Source organism: Sebastes umbrosus, chromosome 20 (genome assembly GCF_015220745.1).
Source record: "Sebastes umbrosus isolate fSebUmb1 chromosome 20, fSebUmb1.pri, whole genome shotgun sequence".
Lineage (NCBI taxonomy): Eukaryota > Metazoa > Chordata > Actinopteri > Perciformes > Sebastidae > Sebastes > Sebastes umbrosus.
This window is the reverse complement of record NC_051288.1, coordinates 10,837,795-10,860,281: the sequence shown is the minus strand read 5'-3', so window position 1 is coordinate 10,860,281 and position 22,487 is coordinate 10,837,795. Positions and strand designations below refer to the sequence as shown.

Below are 22,487 nucleotides of genomic sequence, written 5' to 3'. Positions count from 1 at the left end.
ATGAATGCAATACTCAGACAGTCAGACAGTGGCTTATTACATGCAACAGTATAGTGGGACTATAGATGCCACGAATGGAGACAGCTCGAACATCCCTCTGCTGTTTGACAGCTGTGAACCCCCTCGTTCTTAAAAAAGACCTGTCAACTGTCTCTGCTGTCTCTTTTCAGGGGTTATTGCAGGATTTTGATCACTAATAGGGTACTTTGTAAATTTAGCGTGGGAATCAGTACCACCACTTTACATTTTTAATAATTTGATATGTTTGCTTTCCTTTTATTAGGGAGGGAAAGCCGTGCTATATGTAAGACACAACTCACCATTTTGTGCCTCTATCTCACTTTTTCTGCTTATCTCTATACAGCCTTTACAATCCTGTCACCCCCCCCCCCCCCGTTTCATTCCCCTATCCCCTCTCTCTTTCATTCCCCCTGTCTTTATAACCCCCTCCTCTGTTGTCACTGTGCTGAAGGAGGGAACAAAGTATGTGGAGTCCCTCTCAGACACTCCAGTGCTGGTTATTGAGGATCCGCCACTCTGCAGGCAGACAGGCTGGCAGGCACACTGCACCGGTGTGTCATATCTTATCGCTCATCTCGTACAGTTATAGAAACTAGGATCTGATCAAAGATACTGCCATCCATCTGAATCCTGGCTGCTAAACAGAAAAAAAAAAGGGAGGGAGAAAAGATAGTGGCAAGGAAGGACAACTGGGGGGGAAATGTTTCCAGTGCTGTAAAGTGGTAAGAGGGAAGGCTGCAGAGAAGTGTGGGCTGGGTTAAACTGACACTTTAAAAAGAAGCTCACTTTGGCTTGTGTGCACTTCACCAGCAGCCAGGCTGGGATGCTAAGAAGGGAGAAGCAGTGAAGGAGTGGATGAGACAACAGCTCCGGGGGGAAGGTGTACTCTCACTTCATCGGTGTATTTTTAGCTCTTCCTTCCAACTCTTTCACTTTATTTTCTCCTCCACTCTCTCTTTGGTGGAGGATAGCCATGGGTGCTGGCGTGGACAGGTCTCTGTGGTCAGTGTTGCTGCTGCTGCCAGTCTTGGGACTCTCTGAGGCTCTGCCAGAAATCTGGAAGCCAGGGGTATATCAGAACACCACGGAAAGTGCACTGACGTTCCTCGACAACTACAACAGCACCGCTGAGGAGGTATTATTCTCCAGCGTCTCCGCCAGCTGGAACTACAACACCAACATCACGGACCACAACTCCGAGCTTCAGGTAGGACAACTCCTGAAGTCTTTCTAGCTGAACCTTTCTCTCATGCTGGTATGATATTGGCCCCTTATAGATCACTTCTCGCCAGCACTGGCATCACCCTAAATGCCTGCATGGTCAAGGGTTTCTGTGGAGCTGAGCCCTGCTTGATTTGGAGATCACCCCCTATTCATCGCTCTCCAGAACAACATGCTCAGTTTCCTCCCAACGCAGCCAACTCAGCTTGTGTGTTACTGGAAACATAAAACAGATCTGAAGGCCTGCGGTGCGAACGTCTTCATGTTTTCAATACATTTTTAGGGGGTCTTGCATGCTTTTATGTTGATTGTTCATTTGTTTAACTGTCTGTTTTATGATATTTTCTGCTCAATACACTTTCTCCAGATGGATGCACCCGCGACATGATGCAGTTTTACACACACTAATAGTCTTTATGGTGCAACGTGGTAATATTTGCTGGCAATAAAATGCCTCACCTTTGCAGAAATGGGGCATTTTAGAGACCGGCTACGAGACAGTACATTAACGGCAGATTGCAATGTTTATTACAGGCTCATCTTAACATATGCTTGCAAAACATTTGCATAAATGTTGTAGACTTGAGAGATGTGTATGAAAGAGTGTTTACTTGCCTCCAGGCACAAACACCCATATTCATAGATACTGCGAACAATCCAAGCTTGTTCTATCATTTGAAAGCTCGAGGGCAAAGCCTCTGGCTTTTTTTCCCTGGTGTGTGCTTGGACAGCTGTCACAACAGGATTTCAGTACACTATCCAGGCTTTGGTCTCCTTACACATTGAACAGGTGTAGATGCGGCCCCCGCAGTGTCAACAGGGTCAGGCTGCAGAATGCGTTCTGCTCCCCAGAATGTGTCCGGGATTGTAAGGTTGAAAGATGAGCGGGATTGCAGTTGCAATGTATGAGCGTGGACAGTTCAAAGATGGGATCAAAGTGGATCAGAGTGCTGAGCTCCATCTGAACTGGCAGCCAGGGGAGAACACGGCGATTCAGCCTGACAGAGAAATGTTCTAATGTTGGCATTCCACTTATGAGGCTGCACTGTAAATCTATTATGTTACAGTGAAATGATTAGAATAAAGTGGCATATTAAATTACAACTAGCACACAAAGCAAACATGTGAATGCGCACACACACACACACACACGCACACACACACACTTCCTCCTCAGCTTCAGAGGTGAGGTTGATTCGGTCTCGGTGCAAATGAGGCTCACGTTAGACGTGTGGAGGATCAAACAGAATGAAGATCAGTTCACAAGCTTCTAATCATGCTGAATAAAACCCGATGAGAGTGGATATCAATGGCTGATGTCCTTTGAACCCCAGAATGAAATACCAGCTGCCTTCAAGTATCACAATCAGACCTGAGGCTCATTTCACTGCATACGGTCAGCTTTGTGAAGCTTGAGAACTACCTTCAAGTGAAGACTTTCATTTTGAAATATTATAAATCCATTTTTTTCCCCCTAAGAATTCAAATATTGCAGATGCATATTTCATCAAATAACTCTTTACAGCTAGTAATCAAAGTTATAGAAATAAACTCTTACACATGTGTTGCATTCAAGTCCAGTTATCCTTTGTACACACATTGTGTTCAAAGGGTAAATGAGTAAGAAGATTTGTTAATAGAGAAGTTACTGTGACCTCTTTACAAATTACGACACTCATTTGTACGTATAACAAGAAGGAAGTCAGCAAAAAAAGAGGAATTTCAACCTTACGGTATCTTTATTGTGTGTCGTTGGTAGAGAATGATTGTCTAGGTGGATGGAGGCAGGCTGGAAAAAACGATTGAGGGAAAGGACAGAGATTGAGAGGAAGAGCGCAAAGGTCAGAGTTAATACTTCAACTCACTGTCACCAGTTTTCCCTCCTGCAGCCTGTTATTTTAGTGAAGGCTGTGAGAACGAAACAGATAAAAAAAGGCTTCAATGAAAACATTGCTGGGATGAAGCTACCATTAGGTCAGTTATATCAGGATGTGGTTACCTCAACATTAGTGTGTGTGCAGGTATTTCCTTTAGTGTGGCCAAGCTAGCTCAATTTACACTGTGATTTCTTAACTTTAACATGACACATTAGCATCGTAACACAATAAGCACCATTTTTTCTTCTTGTAAACGAAACGTCAAAGGTTCAGCATGGGGCACATAGTGCTTTAACAATACAGTTCATCATTTTGAGTAGGAGCAAATCAATGTGACACACATATACTATCCAGCCCAGCACTGTAACTATATACAGAGAACGCCTATGACCGTCCAGAGTGCCATAAAGAAAAGCTCCTGAGATTCAGTGAGGCCATATACGAGCATGTGTGCTCGAGCATTGACAAACTCATCTTTCAAAAAGTATTATCCTTGAGCTGGGGTTGTTTTGCTCTTCTGTCCCTGCTCCCAATAGACCGACAGAGCACTTTATTGATCCCAGAGGGAAGATGTGTTGGTACAGCTGTCAAGGAACACATCAAGGCACAGATGAAGACGTGTTACAGCCGGTATAGGAGTTGGATAGCAAGAGTGTGCAGCCACAGTAGCGGCTATTGATCGTTGTTAAGAAAAAATAGAAAATAACAGCGAGCACGTCTCCAAATCTTAAACAGTATCTGGTGCCAGGTAGTGGTAAGAACAGAAGAAATAAATCACCAGCACTCACAGATAAAGAGTCTTTTTTTGTTTATTCTGGGCAATCAAACGTAAACGAACATGTTTCAGCTATGGCTGATGACGGCTTATAGCTGAAACGCGTTCGTTTACGTTTGATTGCCCAGAATAAACCAAAAAAGACTCTTTATCTGTGAGTGCTGGTGATTTGTTTCTTTCATTGTTAAGAAAACCTATAAAAACTATTAGATAGGTAAACCAAAGTATTGGACCAATTGGAATCTTGACCTGATGATGGCATGAGATTAAAAGTCAGGGGATCACCAAAGTTCACAAAGACCATGAATTCCTGCACCAGATTGCATTGTAATCCATCCAGCAGCTGTAAAGATATTTCATGCAGGAGGAATAGTAAGGGGAACTCAGAAGTCAGTATCCGCTGAGCACCACAAATAGCATGACAATCCATCCAATAGTTTTCAAAAAAGACGGCATGTGTTCTGACTAACTGGTGTGGTGGCAGTTTCTGTTAAAACAAGACACAAACCAACGTAACAACTTGTCTTTCAGTGAATTTAATAAAAAGGGATACATTAATAACTAAAACATCTGCAGATGGACTGCAGATGGACTCACGAGCACAGCCACCTGTTGTGGACTGTGGCAAGTGAGCCCCGAATACAAAGAGTAGTCAGTATTTATACATTTAAAGCATAACATGAAGATAAGTGCAAAGAAGAAAAGAAGAGAAGGATAGAAAGTGTATCAATGCGTCAGCACACTGCAGACAACAGAGCATCACAAGACATAACAAGTATTTCAGCAATCTGTTGTTTGCAGTTACAGAGAACTAAAATGTCAGGTCACTGTCCTATGGTGACGAAGTTGAACATGTGAGGCCCTGAGATTATCTAAAGGTACAGTGTTAAACTGCAGATATGAAAATTGCCATTACATTGGATATTCCTCAAAAAGTAGAATCAATCAGTTTTGCTGTTTCCTGTCCTATAGGCCCGCAAACAGTGGTCAACCTCTGGGTCTGAAAAGTGAAGCCAATGCGGAAGTGCCTTATACTTGCATTCTTTCTAATAGCCAGCAGGTGGCGACTCCTCTGGTTGCTAAAAGAAGTCTGATTGTATAGAAGTCTATGAGTAAAAGAGCCTACTTCTCACTTGATTTATTACCTCAGTAAACATTGTAAACATGAGTTTATGGTCTCAATCACTAGTTTCAAGTCTTCTTCAATACAGCATGATGTTCATTTAGTAAATTGTGGTCCCATTTAGAGTCAAATATGGTCTATTTAATAGACCATAAAGCAGGGTATGCTTTAGGGCGTGGCTACCTTATGATTGACAGGTCACTACCACGGCATTGTCCGGTCTGGGAGTTGTCCGCATTCTCGTCTTACAACTTTAACACTTTCACAGTGTGTTTCAGTTCATGAAAGTTAATTGTAACATTTTGGTCACCTAAAAATGTCTTATTCAGAGTTCGGTTGAACTTAGCTCAACCTTCTCGTGTCACTTCTGGTTGCAAAAAAACAAGATGGTGACGAACTCGAGGCTTCAACAAACCAATGGGTGACGTCGTGCTGACTATGTTCACTTCTTATAGCCAGCCTATGGTCGTAAATAATCTAATCTCTATGAGTGTCTTGGCTCTCTTCATGTCCTCCTTCATCTTGGCCACACCAAGCTGCAGGTGGTTCCTCCCACACCACTCAACAAAGGTGTCCACTATGTCCAAATGTACACTCATTGCTGCCCACTTTCTACTCTTGACACACATCAATATTACAAAAATAATAACTGACACTCATACACAGGAGAATAACGTTCTTCACTGTGGCCCTTGCTTGGTCATAAAAACAGTCTTTGAAGAGGACCTATTATGCTTTGTGATTTTTCACTTTTCTTTAGTGTGTTACGTAGTTTTTTTTTTGTGTATGTAAAAGGTCTGCAAAGTTACAAAGCCCAAAGTCCACGCCAAAGGGAGTTACTCTCCCCCACAGAAACACTGCTCCTGAACTGCCTGAAACGCCTTTTTTGAAGTCCCGCCTTTTCTTCCGTAACGTGGTGATGTCACCAAGTAACACATTTGCATAATACCTGCCTAGCGACTAGTTTGGCAAGCCCTGAAACAAAGCTAGTTAGAGCGGAGCTGGAGCGGAGTCCGAAGAGTTTCGTCCTGTTGACCAATCATAACAGATTGGGCCAGCTGACCAATCAGAGCAGACTGGGCTTTTTGAACTCAGACAGAGTGTTTCAGACAGAGGGTGTACTGGCAGTACAGCCAGTATGAGAAAAATAAAGCGTTTTTTGAACATTGAAGCATGTCAACATGTTCTTGTGGAAACCTCAAATACAAGTATGCACCTGAAAATGAGCATTTAGGTCCTCTTTAAGACAAGAAGAAGCTAAATCACTGATGCTACATATTTAGCCCTTATTGGCAGGCCTTTTAAATTTTAAGATTGTTGTTTTTCTGAGTAATCAATATATCGTTCTCTCTCACTTCCTCTTGTCTTTAGGTAGCTGCATCCCTTGAAGAGCAGGCCTTCTCCTCAGCATGGGGGTTAGTGGCCAAGCTGGTCTTCTCTCCTGAGATCCTCAATGCTCTTGACCCTTCACAAAAGAAACTGATGGAGAAGATCAAGATGCTGGGAGTTGCCAACCTGCCCCAGAACGAAAGAGAGGAGGTTAGTTTCACATATTCTTATGGGACATCTGTCCTTGTAATTATGTTTTTACCACTGTTTTAGTGCTGAACTCTTGAGCATCAAAAACTGACTTCAAATCTCTTTTCCTTGTCTCCAGTATAACACAATTCTCAGCACCATGGACAACATTTATTCAACGGCCAAGGTGCATCCAGAGCCGAATGTAAGCTGGAGCCTGGAACCTCGTGAGTAAATATAAAATAATGGCTCAGTTTGTGGCTCAAAATGCATTAATTATAAGATACAGATGCTTTGGAGTAATTTGAAAGAAACTGGAATGCGGATTATGAAACAACAATGAGGAGGGGAAGTCTAGAAAGAAAAACATTTGTAAGTGGTTAAGATCTTATCTGCTCTTGGAAAAGTAACAGGATGGGCAAAATTACTTCAGAGAGGTCTCCAAAGGAAGTGTTATGGATGTTCCCATGAGAGCGGAGTAAAAAGCTATAGAAACATCAATAGCTTTTAGCGCTGCCGCCACGTATCGTGAACAATGGCTCTGTGTTTTGTCAGCAACAACTACCAAAAGTAATTGTGAGAAATGCTTGCCAACACATACAGTACGACAAAAACAATTATTTAAAATTGTTATTCATAAACATAAATACGCTAATTTACTGTTTAGCTATGACTGTTTTTTCCAATCTAAGGTGGAACAGGGTTATTCAAAGGATGTGGTACATCCCTTCACAAAATCATTATAATAACAAACAGACTGTCAACGATCACCTTTTCCAGCATTCCAACCGTCTTCTGTGGTCTTCATCTTTCTCCTTCTCTTCACCTTCATTTCCTATTTCTGGCGTTTTGAAGATAAATGTTGTTTTGAATGACGCTCAGAATATCATGGAGTCATCATAACTCAAAGCTAATCTCTCGGGTAATGCGTCTGTTCTGGCCTTTTCCTGCTGAGAGAGCGTGGAGTCATCTCAACACCAATACATCTTCATTGTTTTAGGAAAAACTTAAAGCTTTTGAGTTTTATTTATATTCCATCCTTTTCTTTATGACTGAAAGTGTGATTTTTTTTAAAAACATTTTTTTTTTTTTTTTTCAGATCTCACAGATATCATGGCCAACTCCAGGAGCTACAAGAGGCTGCTGTACGCATGGGAGGGCTGGCACAATGCATCGGGTGTACCTCTCAGGCAATACTACCCAAAGTTTGTGGAGCTCAGCAACAAGGCCTCTAAAGCTGATGGTAAGAACTTCACCTTTGACATTGAGAGCACAAGGTCCGTAATGCTACAAATAAGTAATTAATTTAATGTGAATGACGTGACAATAGAGCAAGGAGAGTAAAGGAGTAGAAATGACTGATGGAGGAAGGGAAAGTGCAAGAAAGAGAGCGAACATTAACTTTTTGTTCTGTTTAGGGTTTACGGACACTGGAGCGGACTGGCGCTCTTGGTATGAGACTGAGAACTTTGAGCAGGTTATTGAGAATCTCTATAGGACCATTGAACCCCTCTACAAGAACCTGCATGCCTTTGTGCGCCGCCAGCTCTACAACCAGTATGGTCCCAAGTACATCAACCTGAAAGGACCCATCCCTGCCCACCTGCTAGGTACAGCTGAACATTGTTTATGTTGCTATCATACACTGAATGCAAACTTTCCATGATATGTGCTGCATGACATAAGGGACTGTGTGAAAATTTCCATGTTGAGATCAGTTGAGGAAGTACCAAGCACCGCCAACCAGCCGGAGCAAACTTTCTCATTTTACAGCTAAGCAGTACACTAAGAGATGTTTCTGAAAACATATTATGCAAGAAATAGGCGTTCCCCTGAGCGAGTATCCCATAACAGGTCAGAATTGTTGCCTAAGTGTGTTTTCTTCCTCACTCTCAGGAAATATGTGGGCCCAGACCTGGAATAATATTTATGGTATGATGATCCCATTTCCTGACAAGCCCAACTTGGATGTGACTGATGAAATGGTCAAACAAGTAAGTAAGGGGCAACGATTTTGTGCCACTTTTATGGATTGTAGTAAAAAAAATCATTCTGCTGGTCTTGCAGACGGTAACCTCAAATGAGAAATCTCATAAATCCAACTCCCTTCTCTGCTTTTAGGTGATTAGTTTTGTCCTATACTGTAGCTTTGAGCTGAATTGTGACTTGATTGATTTCTCTCCGCAGGGCTATAATGCCACAGTCATGTTTCGTGTGGCCGAGGAGTTCTTCACGTCTCTGAATTTAGAGAAGATGCCTGATGAGTTCTGGGAGGGATCAATGCTGGTGAAGCCTGATGGTCGCGAGGTAGTGTGCCATGCGTCTGCCTGGGACTTTTACAACCGCAAAGACTTCAGGTAAAATTAATTAATGTAGAAGTGGGTTATAGTTACACTTAATTCATTGCCAACTTCATTGCTCATCTTGTTGCTAAAACTAGATAATACAAAGTGATTTCATCCTCTTTAGGATCAAGCAGTGCACCACAGTAACGATGGAGCAGCTCTTTACTGTACACCATGAGATGGGGCACGTCCAATATTACCTGCAGTATAAGGACCTGCCGGTGGGCTACCGTCGTGGAGCCAACCCCGGTTTTCACGAGGCAATTGGCGATGTTTTGTCTCTCTCTGTTTCCACACCAAAACATCTGCAAAAAATTAAGCTACTGGAAACTGTGACCTCTGACAATGGTAAAGAGACTAAAGGCAGAAATAAATAAAATCCAAGCCACTGAAATACCCTCCCATGACAGACGTGGATGAATTGCCAACATTTAAATAGATTCTTAAATATCTTATTCATTGTCAAATGTTTAAAAAAAATGGTGTTTCTGCATTGTGTTTCTCCAGAAACTGATACCAACTACCTGTTAAAGATGGCACTGGAGAAGATAGCGTTTCTTCCCTTTGGCTACCTCATCGACCAGTGGAGATGGGGGGTATTCAATGGAAATACACCTCCAGAGAGGTACAACGCTGACTGGTGGCACCTCAGGTAGGCTTTCATGCACTTAATATACTTACAAGATATTTCACGTTAAAAGAATAGTTAGATTTTTGGGAAAGTGTGATCATTCACTTTCCTGCTGAGAGTCAGATGAGAAGATTGATACCACGCTCAAGCCTCTCCCGTGTGCCAAGCGTGAAGGAGAGCTACGGTGGCCGACGCAAAATACGTAAATGGCCCTATCTAGATCCAGTTGTTGTAAGAGTAGCGTAGGTCATTTGCAGCAGAGGTGGGAAGTGAGTGGTGAAGCGAGAGAGAGAGAGAGAGAGAGCAGCGGCGACGGCAGCGAGTAAAGTTATTGACTCCGGCCCAAGTAGGAAAAATGTGTAAAAGTGTTTAGTCCGTTCTGGACTACTGTAGAAACATGCCGGTGCAAAATAGCGGACTCTGTGGAAGGGAACAAACAATGAGCTGACATTTGCTACAAAGCTCTGTAAAGTTGAGGAAGCTGCAGATTCAGATGAAAACCACTTTAAACCTGGTGAGACTGAGCAAATCCCGGCTGCAACAGATTAAGTCAAACTGCTCCGTAGTAACAGTAGAAGACTGTGGTTGTACTGGCTGGCATTCACACTGTGTGAATGTGTGTGAATGTATGTGTGTGTGTGTGTGTGTGTGTGTGTGTGGGTTGGGGGGGAAATCATTATAGGCTGAATAACTTTCCAGAACTCATGTCTTAGTTATGCAACCCATGCCAGTCTGCTCTAAATCTATCTCTTTCATTTTAAAGGACAAAATATCAAGGCATCTGCCCACCCACCAGGCGTACAGAGGAGCACTTTGATGCTGGTGCAAAATACCACATCCCTGGAAACACACCATACATCAGGTAGGTTCCAGCCACACCACTATGTAACAGTTTACACACAGAAGTCATAAACACAGCTTGGGCTGTTGATATTTTCATGATATGTATTTAGTATTATCCTAGTTATCTAACATTAGCTTCAGACTTTAAATTCAATACAATGGGCCTTTTTAGTGCACAACCATGATGTGTATGTTTGTGTACGTGCCTGCACACACAATATGAGGGCACCAGGGAAATATGTGATTGAACATGCAAGAATGGCTGGTGATCTGGGAATTAAGGTATTGTGTGCTGTAATCTGGACTCAATTTACTGGCATTTGAGTGTGGTTTTAAACGATACAATAACCCTACAATAGCAGGAAGCTTCTAAAAGAAAAGCCTCTGACTCTGGCTGGTTTCTTTAACAATGTGGGGACTGACAGGTTGTCAAACACACACTTAAAGCTGCAGTGGATAGAAATGGAGCAAATATGATTTTAAAAAAAGCGATTTTTTTATTATCCTCACAGTAGTGCATGAGACAGGTAATCTGTCATGTGCCATGCTCCTAATGGCATCTGCAAGATTTCACAGTTCGGAGGAAAACAGCCAATCAGAGCCGAGCTGGAGTCTGCCGTCCAGCTGCCGTCCAGGAGTCAGCTGTCAATCACTCGTGAACTCCGATAAAACTGTCAAACTAGGCAGCGCTGATCAAATATGAATCAATATTCTGTTACTGTATTGCCTATTTCTCCTCTCAAATGTTTTCAGAAACATCTTGTAGTGTACTGTTTAGCTGTAAAATGAGAAAGTTTGTGACCCTGCAGCCATGTTGAGATCAGTTGTGAAAAGCACCAAGCACCACCCACCAGCCAGAGCACAGCCAATAGGGACGCTCTCTCTGAAATGACCTGTGATTGGCCAAAGTCTCGCGTCACGGGCTAGATTTTTTTAAAGCCTGAAAACAGAGCCATGAGGAGGTGCAGAAGTCTAGTTTTCTCTCAGAACACTTGAATTACAATATGCTGAAAGGTTATTATTGAATTTATGCCCAATGATGCTAAAAATATACTGCCTACTGCAGGTTTAAGGCATACTTATCATCTAAACCTCTAGGGGTCATTTTTATTCTAGTCAGTGTATTGAAGTATGAGAGATTTTTAATAGTCTACACCAAAGAGTAGGGGATATCATGTCTCATTGTGATTTCTGACTTTTAATGAAATGTTTTGAACATTTTGAAAAGCTGTAGTGCAAATATAATGCACTGAAAAGATGACCGAGCAATTCTTTCCCCTGCAGGTATTTCGTCAGCTTCATCCTGCAGTTCCAGCTTCACGAAAAACTCTGCAAAGCAGCCAACCACACGGGTGACTTGCACACATGTGACATCTACGAATCCGCAGAGGCCGGAGCAATTTTAAAGTATGTGGTCTGATTGGGTCTCCATTGTTTATTACACGGAGCATCAATAATGGGTTTAGGGGAAGCAGTGAAGGAGGAAATACAATTTATTCATTATTCATTCTACCCCCTCCAGGAAAATTCTCATGGCTGGCTCTTCCAAACCTTGGCCTGAAATACTCCAGGATGCTATAGGGACGGACAAGTTGGATGCCACCTCACTGATGAAATACTTTGACCCCATTATTAAGTGGCTGGAAAAGCAAAATGTAAATGAGACACTGGGATGGCCTGACTTTAACTGGGTCCCACCCATCCCCGAGGGCTACCCTGAGGATATTGGTAAGAGAAAGAGAGAGAATTTTAAAGAGATTTTAAATGAATCAGCATGTAAGAAAGTGAAGAAATCATATTTTTTTTTTCTCTAAAATGTAACCAAGACTTGTTGGCTGTTCTCTGTATGCATGCACACAAACCAAAAAGGACAGGTTTCTCATCTGTTGGAAGCAAACGCCTAGAAAAAATTAAACGCATCATAATCATAATTCACACATTGTAATTCAGCTAAAATGTGATGGTATTTTTCAGACTTGATTACATGGATCTTTACAGTATTTCAGCTGACTTGTCCCTCTGCGTGTTTACCCAGACAAGAACACGGATGAGCTTGACGCAAAGAAATTTCTGGACGAGTACAACAGCACAGCTGAGGGGGTGTGGAACAACTACACCGAGGCCTCCTGGAAGTACAACACCGACATCAACGAAGCCAATAAGCAGGCGATGGTGAGACCCTCTGACAGACCGACTCCACTGAGATCACCTTAACATTGTTCAAGCGTCATCTATGATCAATAAAATTGCATCTTATGTTGATTTTGTGCATTAATTTGGGGAATCAACAAAATGATTGCTTAATAAAAAATGTGTCACGGAATCAATAATTGATTTTGAGTCAATGAGTTACTAATCAACCCATGTATGCATGTATCAATCTATCTACCTAATTATGTACCCATCTGTGCATTTTAAACCTTTCCATCCATCCACCATCCATCCATCCATCCAATCACCCTGCTTCCACTGACACATAATGTAAAAATAGAAAAATTAAAGAGTATTCATTATTCCTCTCTAGCTTAAGACGAACCTGGAGATGTCAGCCCACACCCTGAAGTATGGACAGAAGGCCCGTCAGTACGACACCACTGACTTCCAGGACGGCTCGGTCAAACGCATCATCAAAAAACTCAGCGACATTGAGAGGGCCGCCCTGCCCAAGCCACAACTGGAAGAGGTGTGGAGGAAGTGGTTTCAGTTTTACAAATATGTATCCAAGACAGAACTTATTCGGAGGCAGAAATGGTTTTATTGGTTGAGTTGAATGGGGACCTGACAGAAAACCGGGATGCATTTCCCATAACAAACAATCGTCAATGTGCATGCAAAGGGGATGCAGAAAACACACTACCATAATGAAAGCTTATGTATGAACGGTATAGAACAACCACTCACTGTAAACCAGAGAAGTTGCTTTATTAGGGGCAAATACATTTGTGGCAACTTGCTCACATTTTAGCTATCTAACATTATGTACCTAAGGAGAGACTAGGCAGTTCCTATCAGTAATGACGTTAACCCAGAATACACAAAGTTAGATCTTACAGGTAGTGAAAAATGAGCTGAGTGTGTCCCAGACCATTATCGCTCAGCACGGGTTAAGAGCACTAAGCTTCCCTCACACTAGTAATGTCAGCATGCATGAATTCCTGCTGTTTGCATCAAAATATAACAGACATTGGACATACAGTATATGGCAGCCCTGAGAGATTCATGCAAATTAAGAGAACACATGCAAATAGACAAAACATGAGCACATTAAGAAAACACAAATTTGCCAATTTGATGACGCACGCAGCATTTAGAAAAATCGCTGCAGAAAGAGCACAACCAAATTCCAATCCAGTAGTAAAATGAAATCACTTAAGTAAATCATTTTACTTAATTTATTTATCAGTTAACAATTAGTGTTGCTATACCCATTCTTTCATTACAGAAAGGGTCGGTATACATTTTTAAATATTACTCATGCTGTCAAGCCGCAACTTATTTTAAACTTACTTTGACTTATTTTAAACCATTAATCAAACAATTTGCAATTTATTGTCATCATTGAATGTGACTTGGTGACAATTCTGAAAGTAATTATAGTCAGCAAACATAACCTTAGCCTGTTTCATGATTAATTGTGTGTATTTCGTCAGATTATTTGAATTGGCGGGCTATTAATAAGCAAAACGGTAACGCTATGTTAACATCAGATATCTTTATTAATAAATCTGATCGCAATGTTAAAATAAACCCCATCTAAGCTCTTCTCCATCAACTGAAAGCACACTAGTCTGACTCACTGAATGTAGCCTGCCATTGGCCCGGTATTTCACACGGCATTTTCCTTCCCTTCCGCTATGTCCACTATCTATTTTGCAAAGGCACCGTCCCTGCATCCTGGATTTAGCGCCGCCCGAGACAATTTTGATTGGTTTAAAAAGATACAAATGAGCTAGACTGTTTTTTCCCGATAGCAGAATGGTATTGGGTGAAGCCAGACCATTCTCAATTTTTTGTCATTTGTTTCTTTTACATGCTCATATCCTCTTCCCTCTACCTGAGCACCCTTTAGAAAGCTGGCACATGTATTTACCAAATATCAAAACCAGATAGTTGCTGATGGTTTCAATGGGATCTAATGCTTGGTGGATGCCTTTGCCTTTCCAGTACAACACCCTCCTATCCAACATGGAGACCAAGTACAGTGTGGCTCAGGTGTGCAGAGATAATGGGACTTGTCATCCACTGGATCCAGGTAAGATTCTGAAATATATGCCAATCCTAATATGAAGAGTTTGAAATATAAAATATAAATAAAAATGTATATAATATATAGTAAATAATGAAGCAACCATGCAGTGATTGCTTAATACTTACCAGATAGTCAATGGCAAATTCATTATTGGTAATTGATACGTGTCATTAAATTGAGCTACTATGAAATAATGTAATAGGTGCAATAATTATCACCTTTTCCTTAGGTTTTTCACAAGAAAAAATGTTTGAAAAGACATGAATACTCAGCTGCAGTAGGTAAAGTAGGTGTAATAAAAAAATGCACTGTGTTTCAGATCTCCAGAAGATCATGGCCGAGTCCAGGGACTATGACGAACTGTTATTTGCTTGGAAAGGATGGAGAGACTCTGCTGGCAAAGTGCTTCGCCAGGATTACAAGCGATATGTTGAATTGGCCAACACAGCTGCCAAACTCAATGGTATGACCTTAAAGAGTAATTTTACATCCACCTTGAGATTCTCCCAATCTCTCCTGCGTGAAAAAATACTAGAAGGTTGGCCCTGGAGAGCAGGAGGGAGCAGTTCGAAAATGTCCTTTTTTCAGAGTGAGGGCCATTCAAACTCTGCCTACCAGCACGTCTAAAGCAAGTTATATCTTGTCTGTTAAATCAGTCCAAAGACTGAAGTCTAAAAACATTATTTCTTGGTCGGGACCAGCGCCTTCCTGGAGTCTCTGCTGTTGCTTGCAACATGGTCCCAGCCAAGAAAGTCTGGCACATAAATCCCTCGTGCTAGTAGGAACCCCCTCGTGCTGGTAGGAACCCCCTCGTGCTGGTAGGAACCTCCTTGTGCTAGTAGGAACCCCCTCATGCTGGTAGTAACCCCCTTGTGCTGGTAGGAACCCCCTTGTTCTAGTAGGAACCCCCCTGTGCTGGTAGGAACCCTGTCATGCTAGTAGGAACCCTCTTGTGCTGTTAGGAACCCCCTTGTGCTAGTAGGAACCCCCTTGTGCTGTTAGGAACCCCTTTGTGCTAGTAGGAACTCCCTCGTGCTGGTAGGAACCCCCTCGTGCTAGTAGGAGCCCCCTCGTGCTGGTAGGAACCCCCTTGCGCTAGTAGGAACCCCCTCATTGTGGTAGGAACCCCCTCGTGCTAGTAGGAGCCCCCTCGTGGTGGTAGGAACCGCCTTGCACTAGTAGGAACCCCCTCGTTGTGGTAGGAACCCCCTCGTACTGATAGGAACCCCTTCCTGCTGGTAGGAACCCCCTCGTGCTAGTAGGAACCCCCTCGTGCTGGTAGGAACCCTCTCATGCTAGTAGGAGCCCCCTCGTGCTAGTAGGAGCCCCCTCGTGCTGGTAGGAACTCCCTTGTGCTAGAAGGAAGATTTAGTTACCTTTGGATAGAGCAAGATTAGCTCTTTCCTTGTTTCCAGTCTTTGTGCTAAGCTAAGCTAACTAGCTGATTGTGGTGGCTTCATTTTGACCATACAGACATGAAAGTGGTATAATCAACAATTATAGACAATGCAGACTGAGTTACAAAGTCAGAAAATACACCTCACTGATGAATGTTTTTATCCCTGGTTACTTGGTTACTGTCTCTAGATCACACTGACAATGGGGCTTTCTGGCGCTCGCTGTATGAAACCCCTACCTTTGAGGAAGACCTGGAGGCTCTGTGGAAGGAGCTGGAGCCGCTCTATCACAATGTGCATGCCTATGTCCGCAGGGCGCTGTACAAAAAGTATGGCTCCAAGCACATCAACCTGAAGGGACCCATTCCTGCTCATTTGCTGGGTAAGTAGCAAGGAGGAAGTTTTAGGACAGGTTTTCATAAAACTACACTGTGTGTAAGTACAATATGCAGGGCTACACTGCCTTCAGAAATCCTCTTTAGATTATACCAGGCTTTCAGGAGTTGAGAAAACCACACTTAAGTCAGTATCTCAGTTTGGAATTCAAAGGATTCGAACACTCTAGCCCAAACTCTCCTTTTGTGTGGAAGCATACCCCATTGATATTCTATCATTGGCTGTAGATGCATTTGGATTAAGGCAGGATTTAATTTGCTTTCAGAGGCGTCAAGCGTGAGATTGTGTGTGACAGTTCCACACGGTTGGCGATTGGACTGACTCACAGCCACAAATCCCACTTGGTTTAACACCGGCAGAGCAGAGAATGACTTGCCCCATAACTTGGAAAAAAAAAAATATTGGAATGCTGTCTTCTCTCCTTTCAGGCAACATGTGGGCACAGACGTGGTCTGGCATAATGGATTTGGCCATACCATACCCGCATGCCACGCAGGTTGACGCCACTCCTGCTATGGTGTCACAGGTGAATGAACACATGAGCCAGCTGTTGCATAAGGATCACAGCTGGCCTGCACACATGAATACACAAGGACACACACAAAGAACGCATGCGCTCGTGCACTCTTCCACCACTTCAGAGGTCAAGGATCAGTTTGTTTCAGGGAAAATGAGACTCAGATGCGGTCCAAAGTGGAGGATCAAGCAGAATGAGGATAAATACAGACGCTTTTAATTAAACTGAATAACAGCAGCGGACATCCATAACTGTCATGAAGTGTACATAATACATGAATATACTGTAAACATATTTTCAAGTGTATGTCTATCCTTTTAGAACCGTAATTTGTTTACACTTCGTGCAGTCATCTCTTTTCTAAGTGTAGCTGTTGCTTTTTCCAAATATTGAATATCTCATTGCCTGAAAAACTGCTTATATAAGTATATACATACTCACACTTACATCCACATCGTCACTGATACTCTTCTTTTCCTATTCAGGGCTGGAACGCCGTCAAAATGTTCCAGGAATCAGACAGGTTTTTCACCTCTCTCGGTCTGCTGCCCATGCCACAAGAGTTCTGGAACAAATCCATGCTGGAGAAGCCGTCTGATGGGCGCCAGGTGGTGTGCCACGCCTCAGCGTGGGACTTCTATAACCGAAAAGACTTCAGGTTCTTTTCTTTTTTTTTTTCAGAACCTAACTGATGTTTTCTCTGTCCTCAAAAAAAGTTTGCTTTATTCTAGTTTCTGTGCCAGTTGTTCCACATAAGTTTTACAATTGTAAATGTGTGTGTGTGTGTGTGTATATATATATATATATATATATATACTGTATATGCATGGAAGCCAAGAAGATGTAATATCTTTGGGTTCTTTGCTGTAATTATGGCCTCGTTTGTGTCTCCAGGATCAAACAGTGCACTGTTGTGACTATGGATGACCTGATCACGGTGCACCATGAGATGGGCCACGTCCAGTACTTCCTGCAGTACAAAGACCAGCCTGTGTCCTTCCGCGACGGAGCCAACCCCGGCTTCCATGAGGCCATCGGCGACGTGCTTGCTCTGTCCGTGTCCACGCCCAAACACCTGGCGGGCATCGGCCTCCTGGACAAAGTTGAAAACAACTATGGTGAGTCACCATGATTATGGTACAGTTCTGTAAAAGCATGTGATGTTATAACAGAGCTCATGATTTTGGTGTTTTTTTTTTGTCCCCTCCTCTAGAGAGTGATATCAACTTCCTGATGAGCATGGCGCTCGACAAGATTGCTTTCCTGCCATTTGGCTACCTGATGGATCAGTGGAGATGGAAGGTATTTGACGAGCGCATCCCATCGTCTGAGTACAATAAAGAATGGTGGAACCTCAGGTAAACGTCACCAGCGTTTTTACAATTACAAAGTATTTACCATCTAGAAAAATTTGGTAACATTTCATTTTACAGGTCTGCAAATTTCATGGTAATTAGGTGATAATTAGCAAGTAACCTATTTGAATTTTTTTGGGAATTACTCACAAATTACCCCAATATTTACCTCAAAATGTATCGAAAATGACTTTATTGTAAACATTATTTAATAATTCTATGCTGAAATAGCATTTAATCGTTAAAATAGGGCCCTTGAGAAGCGCTTGTGCGCTGCTCTTCATCTGAGGTGGAAAACTAAAACTAATAGAAGACACTTCTGATCACACACAAATCTCACAATTGTGTGACTTATTGTCTACACAAATGTAACCTGGTAGCTAATGTAATGATTCAGGGAGTTTTTTAAAGAAATTTCAAATAAGTTATTTGCTAATTATTATCTATTTATCAGCAGACATGGAAATAAAGCACATCAATTAACTTTGTATTCTTTTCCTGGAAATGTATTAAATAAATTACCAGCTATTGGCAAATAGCGGAATATAATTATTAAATCATGTATATAATAAAGTAATTTTTGATAAATTTTGAGGTAAATATTGGGGCAATTTGGCAGTAATTCTAAAGAAATTTTGGTAGGTTAGTTAAGTAGTTAAAAGGTTACTTGCTAATTACCGTGAAATTTGCGGACCTGTAAAATGAAGTGTTACCAAAAATTCAAATTAATTTGAAATAATGAAAAGTTTATCAGTAAGTGGTAGATTGATTGTGTTGTAAATTAACTAGATTAAACTTTATTGCATTGCAGAATGAAGTACCAGGGACTGTGTCCCCCTGTAACCCGTACTGAGGATGACTTTGACCCAGGTGCAAAGTTCCACATCCCTGCTAACGTTCCATACGTGAGGTAAAGTTTCCTGAATCAGCAGAACAAACAGGGCATCTGATAATTGAGCACAATAGATTGATAACAGATTCGACACACTCCAATTGAACTATGGAAAGATAAGATAAACACAGCTACTCACATGGCTAAAAAGAAATCAATCACCATCATGCAGAGCTGGCGTGACAGTGCCAGATTGTGTTGTTTTATTTTTGTTTCCTGCTGGCATTAAAGCAAAATCGTAACAGTGCATGTTTACCGATCTTCAATCAGGTACTTCGTTAGCTTCATCATCCAGTTTCAGTTCCACGAGGCTCTGTGTAAGGCCGCCAATCAAAATGGGGATCTACATACCTGCGATATCTACGAGTCTGAAAAAGCTGGGAAGCTGATGGGGTTAGTACACACACCCACACACACACAGGTGTACCCACTCATAACCACCTTTGGCAGAGAATGAAACCACTTACAGTGTTTCCATAAAAAATATCCTTTATGTATCCAATGGTGCAATTGCCACATGAAATAACTCAGTGATTAGATTCATTTATATACGTATACATACCAGAAATGACTAAAAATGCACATTGTATTTATTCTGTTCCCTAGTGTATTTGTCAGTTCAGACAGCTGGTGCAAGCACGCTTTGCACCATATGTGCAATCATCTCTAGAACACACTCTGCTGCTGATCCCCGTCTCCTCTGACCTCCTCTCTGACCCTCTCTGTGTTGTCGTTTGCAGTGATGTGATGAAGCTGGGCTTCAGTAAGCCCTGGCCCGAGGCTATGACCATGATCACCGGCCAGCCCAAAATGAGTGCCCAGCCTCTCATGAAGTATTTCCAACCTCTCATTAAATGGCTGGAGGAAGAGAACAACAAGAACAAGGAAGTTCGCGGGTGGCCCGAGTACGACTGGAAACCTTCAAGTACGTCCAACACATTCACGCATCCAAACATGCTTTGATCCACAGAAACATGAATAAAAGCACACGCATGTAGGCAAGCATGTTCGCTCTTGTGTTCAATAAGTTTTCCGATCTCCAAGCCAAATGTTTTTTGAACTCCTTCCCAGAAAAAAAGGCACAATGTCTTCACACTGAGGCATTCATTTTGTTTTTCTCCTCTGCTGCGGCTTACAGTGAAATCAATCTCCTGCTCCTCTTGTTATACTGATGAGATCCTGCTGAAAGGATGTGTACATGTCAGATTGATGAGATTCTTAGCAACAGAGGGAAAGGAGAGGTCTATGATGAGATAGTGGGAAAGAGAGAACACAGCTGTTGTCACGCAGATCAAGAGAGAAATACAGAATTTAGATACAAAAATGAATAGTGAATAAGTATCGAAGGGATATAAAGGAAGTCAATTAAAGTGACTGTTTCCTCAGCTTGCACTGTTTCAAAAGGAAGTGAGTTACCCTGCCTTTCACCTTTTTGATTATTATTATGTGGCATTAATACCAACAGAGATATTTGGAAACAGATGTTTTGTGAAGGTTATTTGTAACAACAGAGTGTCAGCAACAACAGTGTCATTGATACAAAGCACCCAAATATCCTGAATATCCACAAGAAACATAGTAGCCGCAGCAGTTTACAGATTTAGGTATGCTGACGGGCGCCATCTAGAAAGAGTAATTTGTAATTTTTCTACTTTTGGCAGGCGGTATTACATTTTAACTTTCTTTTTCGGTTTTAGATTTTAAAGCTGCAAATGTAAGAGTTCTTTTTTCCTTTTTTATGGCACACTATATTATGACTTTTTTATGACATTTTTTATGACACTTTTTTTGTGACATACTATACTATGACTTTTTATATGACATTTCTTATGGAATACTGTGTGAGATTGTTTTATGACAAACTAAACTATAACTTTTTATATGACTTTTTATGGCATACTGTACTGTGACATTTTTTATGACATAATATACTATGACTTTTTATGACATTTATTTGACATACGATACTATATACGATACTTTTACAACATATTTTTTGACATACTATATTATGACATTTTTATGATATTTTAAGGCATATTAAATTATAAAAAAATGTATGGTATACTGTACTATGTCATTTGTAAGACATTTTCTATGACATACTATATTATAAAAAACTTTTTATGACATTATACAATGACATTTTTCCTGGCATACTGCTATGACTCTTTTATTAAATTTTTTGACATACTATACCATGACACTGGACACTTTAAATTTAACTTCAGGATGTCTGCATGTACCCTGGAACAGCTCTTGCTCTTACTGCCCTTCCCTTGCTACCACAAGTAGGCGTGTGTAAAATTGGTCTGAAAATGACAAAGCAACACCCCCTAGTGGAGTACAGCAGCTTGCTAAACATGTAAAATGTGAATGAGTGAGTTTGTGAGTGAGTGAAAAACAATCTGGCATAGTACTTACTTGTTATTTTATGTATGTGTCCAGCAGGTGAAGGTGAACCTAAAGCTAGTAAAGTGGACTTCCTGGGTATGAGTGTGGAAGGCGCAGCTGCCACAGCTGGCCAGTGGGTCCTGTTGGTCCTTGGTCTGGTACTCTTGGTGGCCACCATCGCATTGGCCTATAAGTACAGGAAGTCAAAAAAGCCTGAAAAGTCTTTATCCACGATGGAGCTCAAGCAGAAAGACTAGTCATCAGTGATGGCTGACTGTCGCTAGCACCTATACCAACCTCAATGTGAACATCAGTGTTTTTGAGTTCTGTACAGTACATCTGATCAAATTTGCTTTTCCTTTTGGTCTGCCTCCTCATCTAGTCTTGTATATTTGTTGTATACACTTGGAGTCAAATTATTTTTTGCCTATGCAAAAAGAACATTACAGTTTTGTAATTTATTTGCAATATTTGAATGTTTAGAGAGGAAATGTTTTAAATGAATGTTTGTAAAGTCATTGATTGCATTTTTGAATATTTGATTTGGTTTATTTTTTTGTTGAATCTGCATTTCTACAATAAAGACATTAAATATTTATTCTGCCTATGTGTTCTAACATGATATTATGGAAAACACAAAATGATGATGGTATAGCAATTGAACCGCAAAGGTTGTTAAACCTCCAGTAGACAGAAAGTTTTTGGCATCATCGGGCAAAAATTCCATAATAACCTTTCAGCATATTATAATTCAAGTGTTCTGAGAGAAAACTAGACTTCTACATCTCCTCATGGCTCTGTTTTCAGGCTTTAAAAAAAATTAGCCCGTGAAGGAAGACTTTGGCCAATCACAGGTCATTTCAGAGAGAGAGCGTTCCTATTGGCTGTGCTCCAGCTGGTGGGCGGTGCTTTGTGCTTTTCTCAACTGATCTC

The 22,487-nt window shown here is 41.5% G+C and overlaps 1 protein-coding gene across 2 annotated transcripts; it reads left to right on the top strand.

The window, feature by feature from the left end:
- Positions 1-409: 409 nt before the first annotated feature.
- On the top strand, positions 410-22,152 carry ace (angiotensin I converting enzyme (peptidyl-dipeptidase A) 1). Of its 2 annotated transcripts, none has more exons than XM_037755921.1 (25): positions 410-1,228; positions 6,389-6,556; positions 6,675-6,762; positions 7,635-7,778; positions 7,954-8,145; positions 8,432-8,529; positions 8,723-8,892; positions 9,005-9,228; positions 9,388-9,532; positions 10,275-10,373; positions 11,639-11,761; positions 11,877-12,082; positions 12,390-12,526; positions 12,879-13,037; positions 14,519-14,606; positions 14,923-15,066; positions 16,191-16,382; positions 16,825-16,922; positions 17,399-17,571; positions 17,808-18,031; positions 18,127-18,271; positions 19,080-19,178; positions 19,431-19,553; positions 19,901-20,085; positions 21,609-22,152. In XM_037755921.1, the coding sequence occupies exons 1-25, from the start codon at positions 995-997 to the stop codon at positions 21,809-21,811; spliced, it is 3,861 nt and encodes a 1,286-aa protein (XP_037611849.1). In that variant the 5' UTR covers positions 410-994; the 3' UTR covers positions 21,812-22,152. The 2 variants fall into 2 exon arrangements, with proteins under 2 accessions (XP_037611849.1, XP_037611850.1); XM_037755922.1 differs by having other exon boundaries at positions 995-1,228; positions 21,612-21,811.
- Positions 22,153-22,487: the final 335 nt, after the last annotated feature.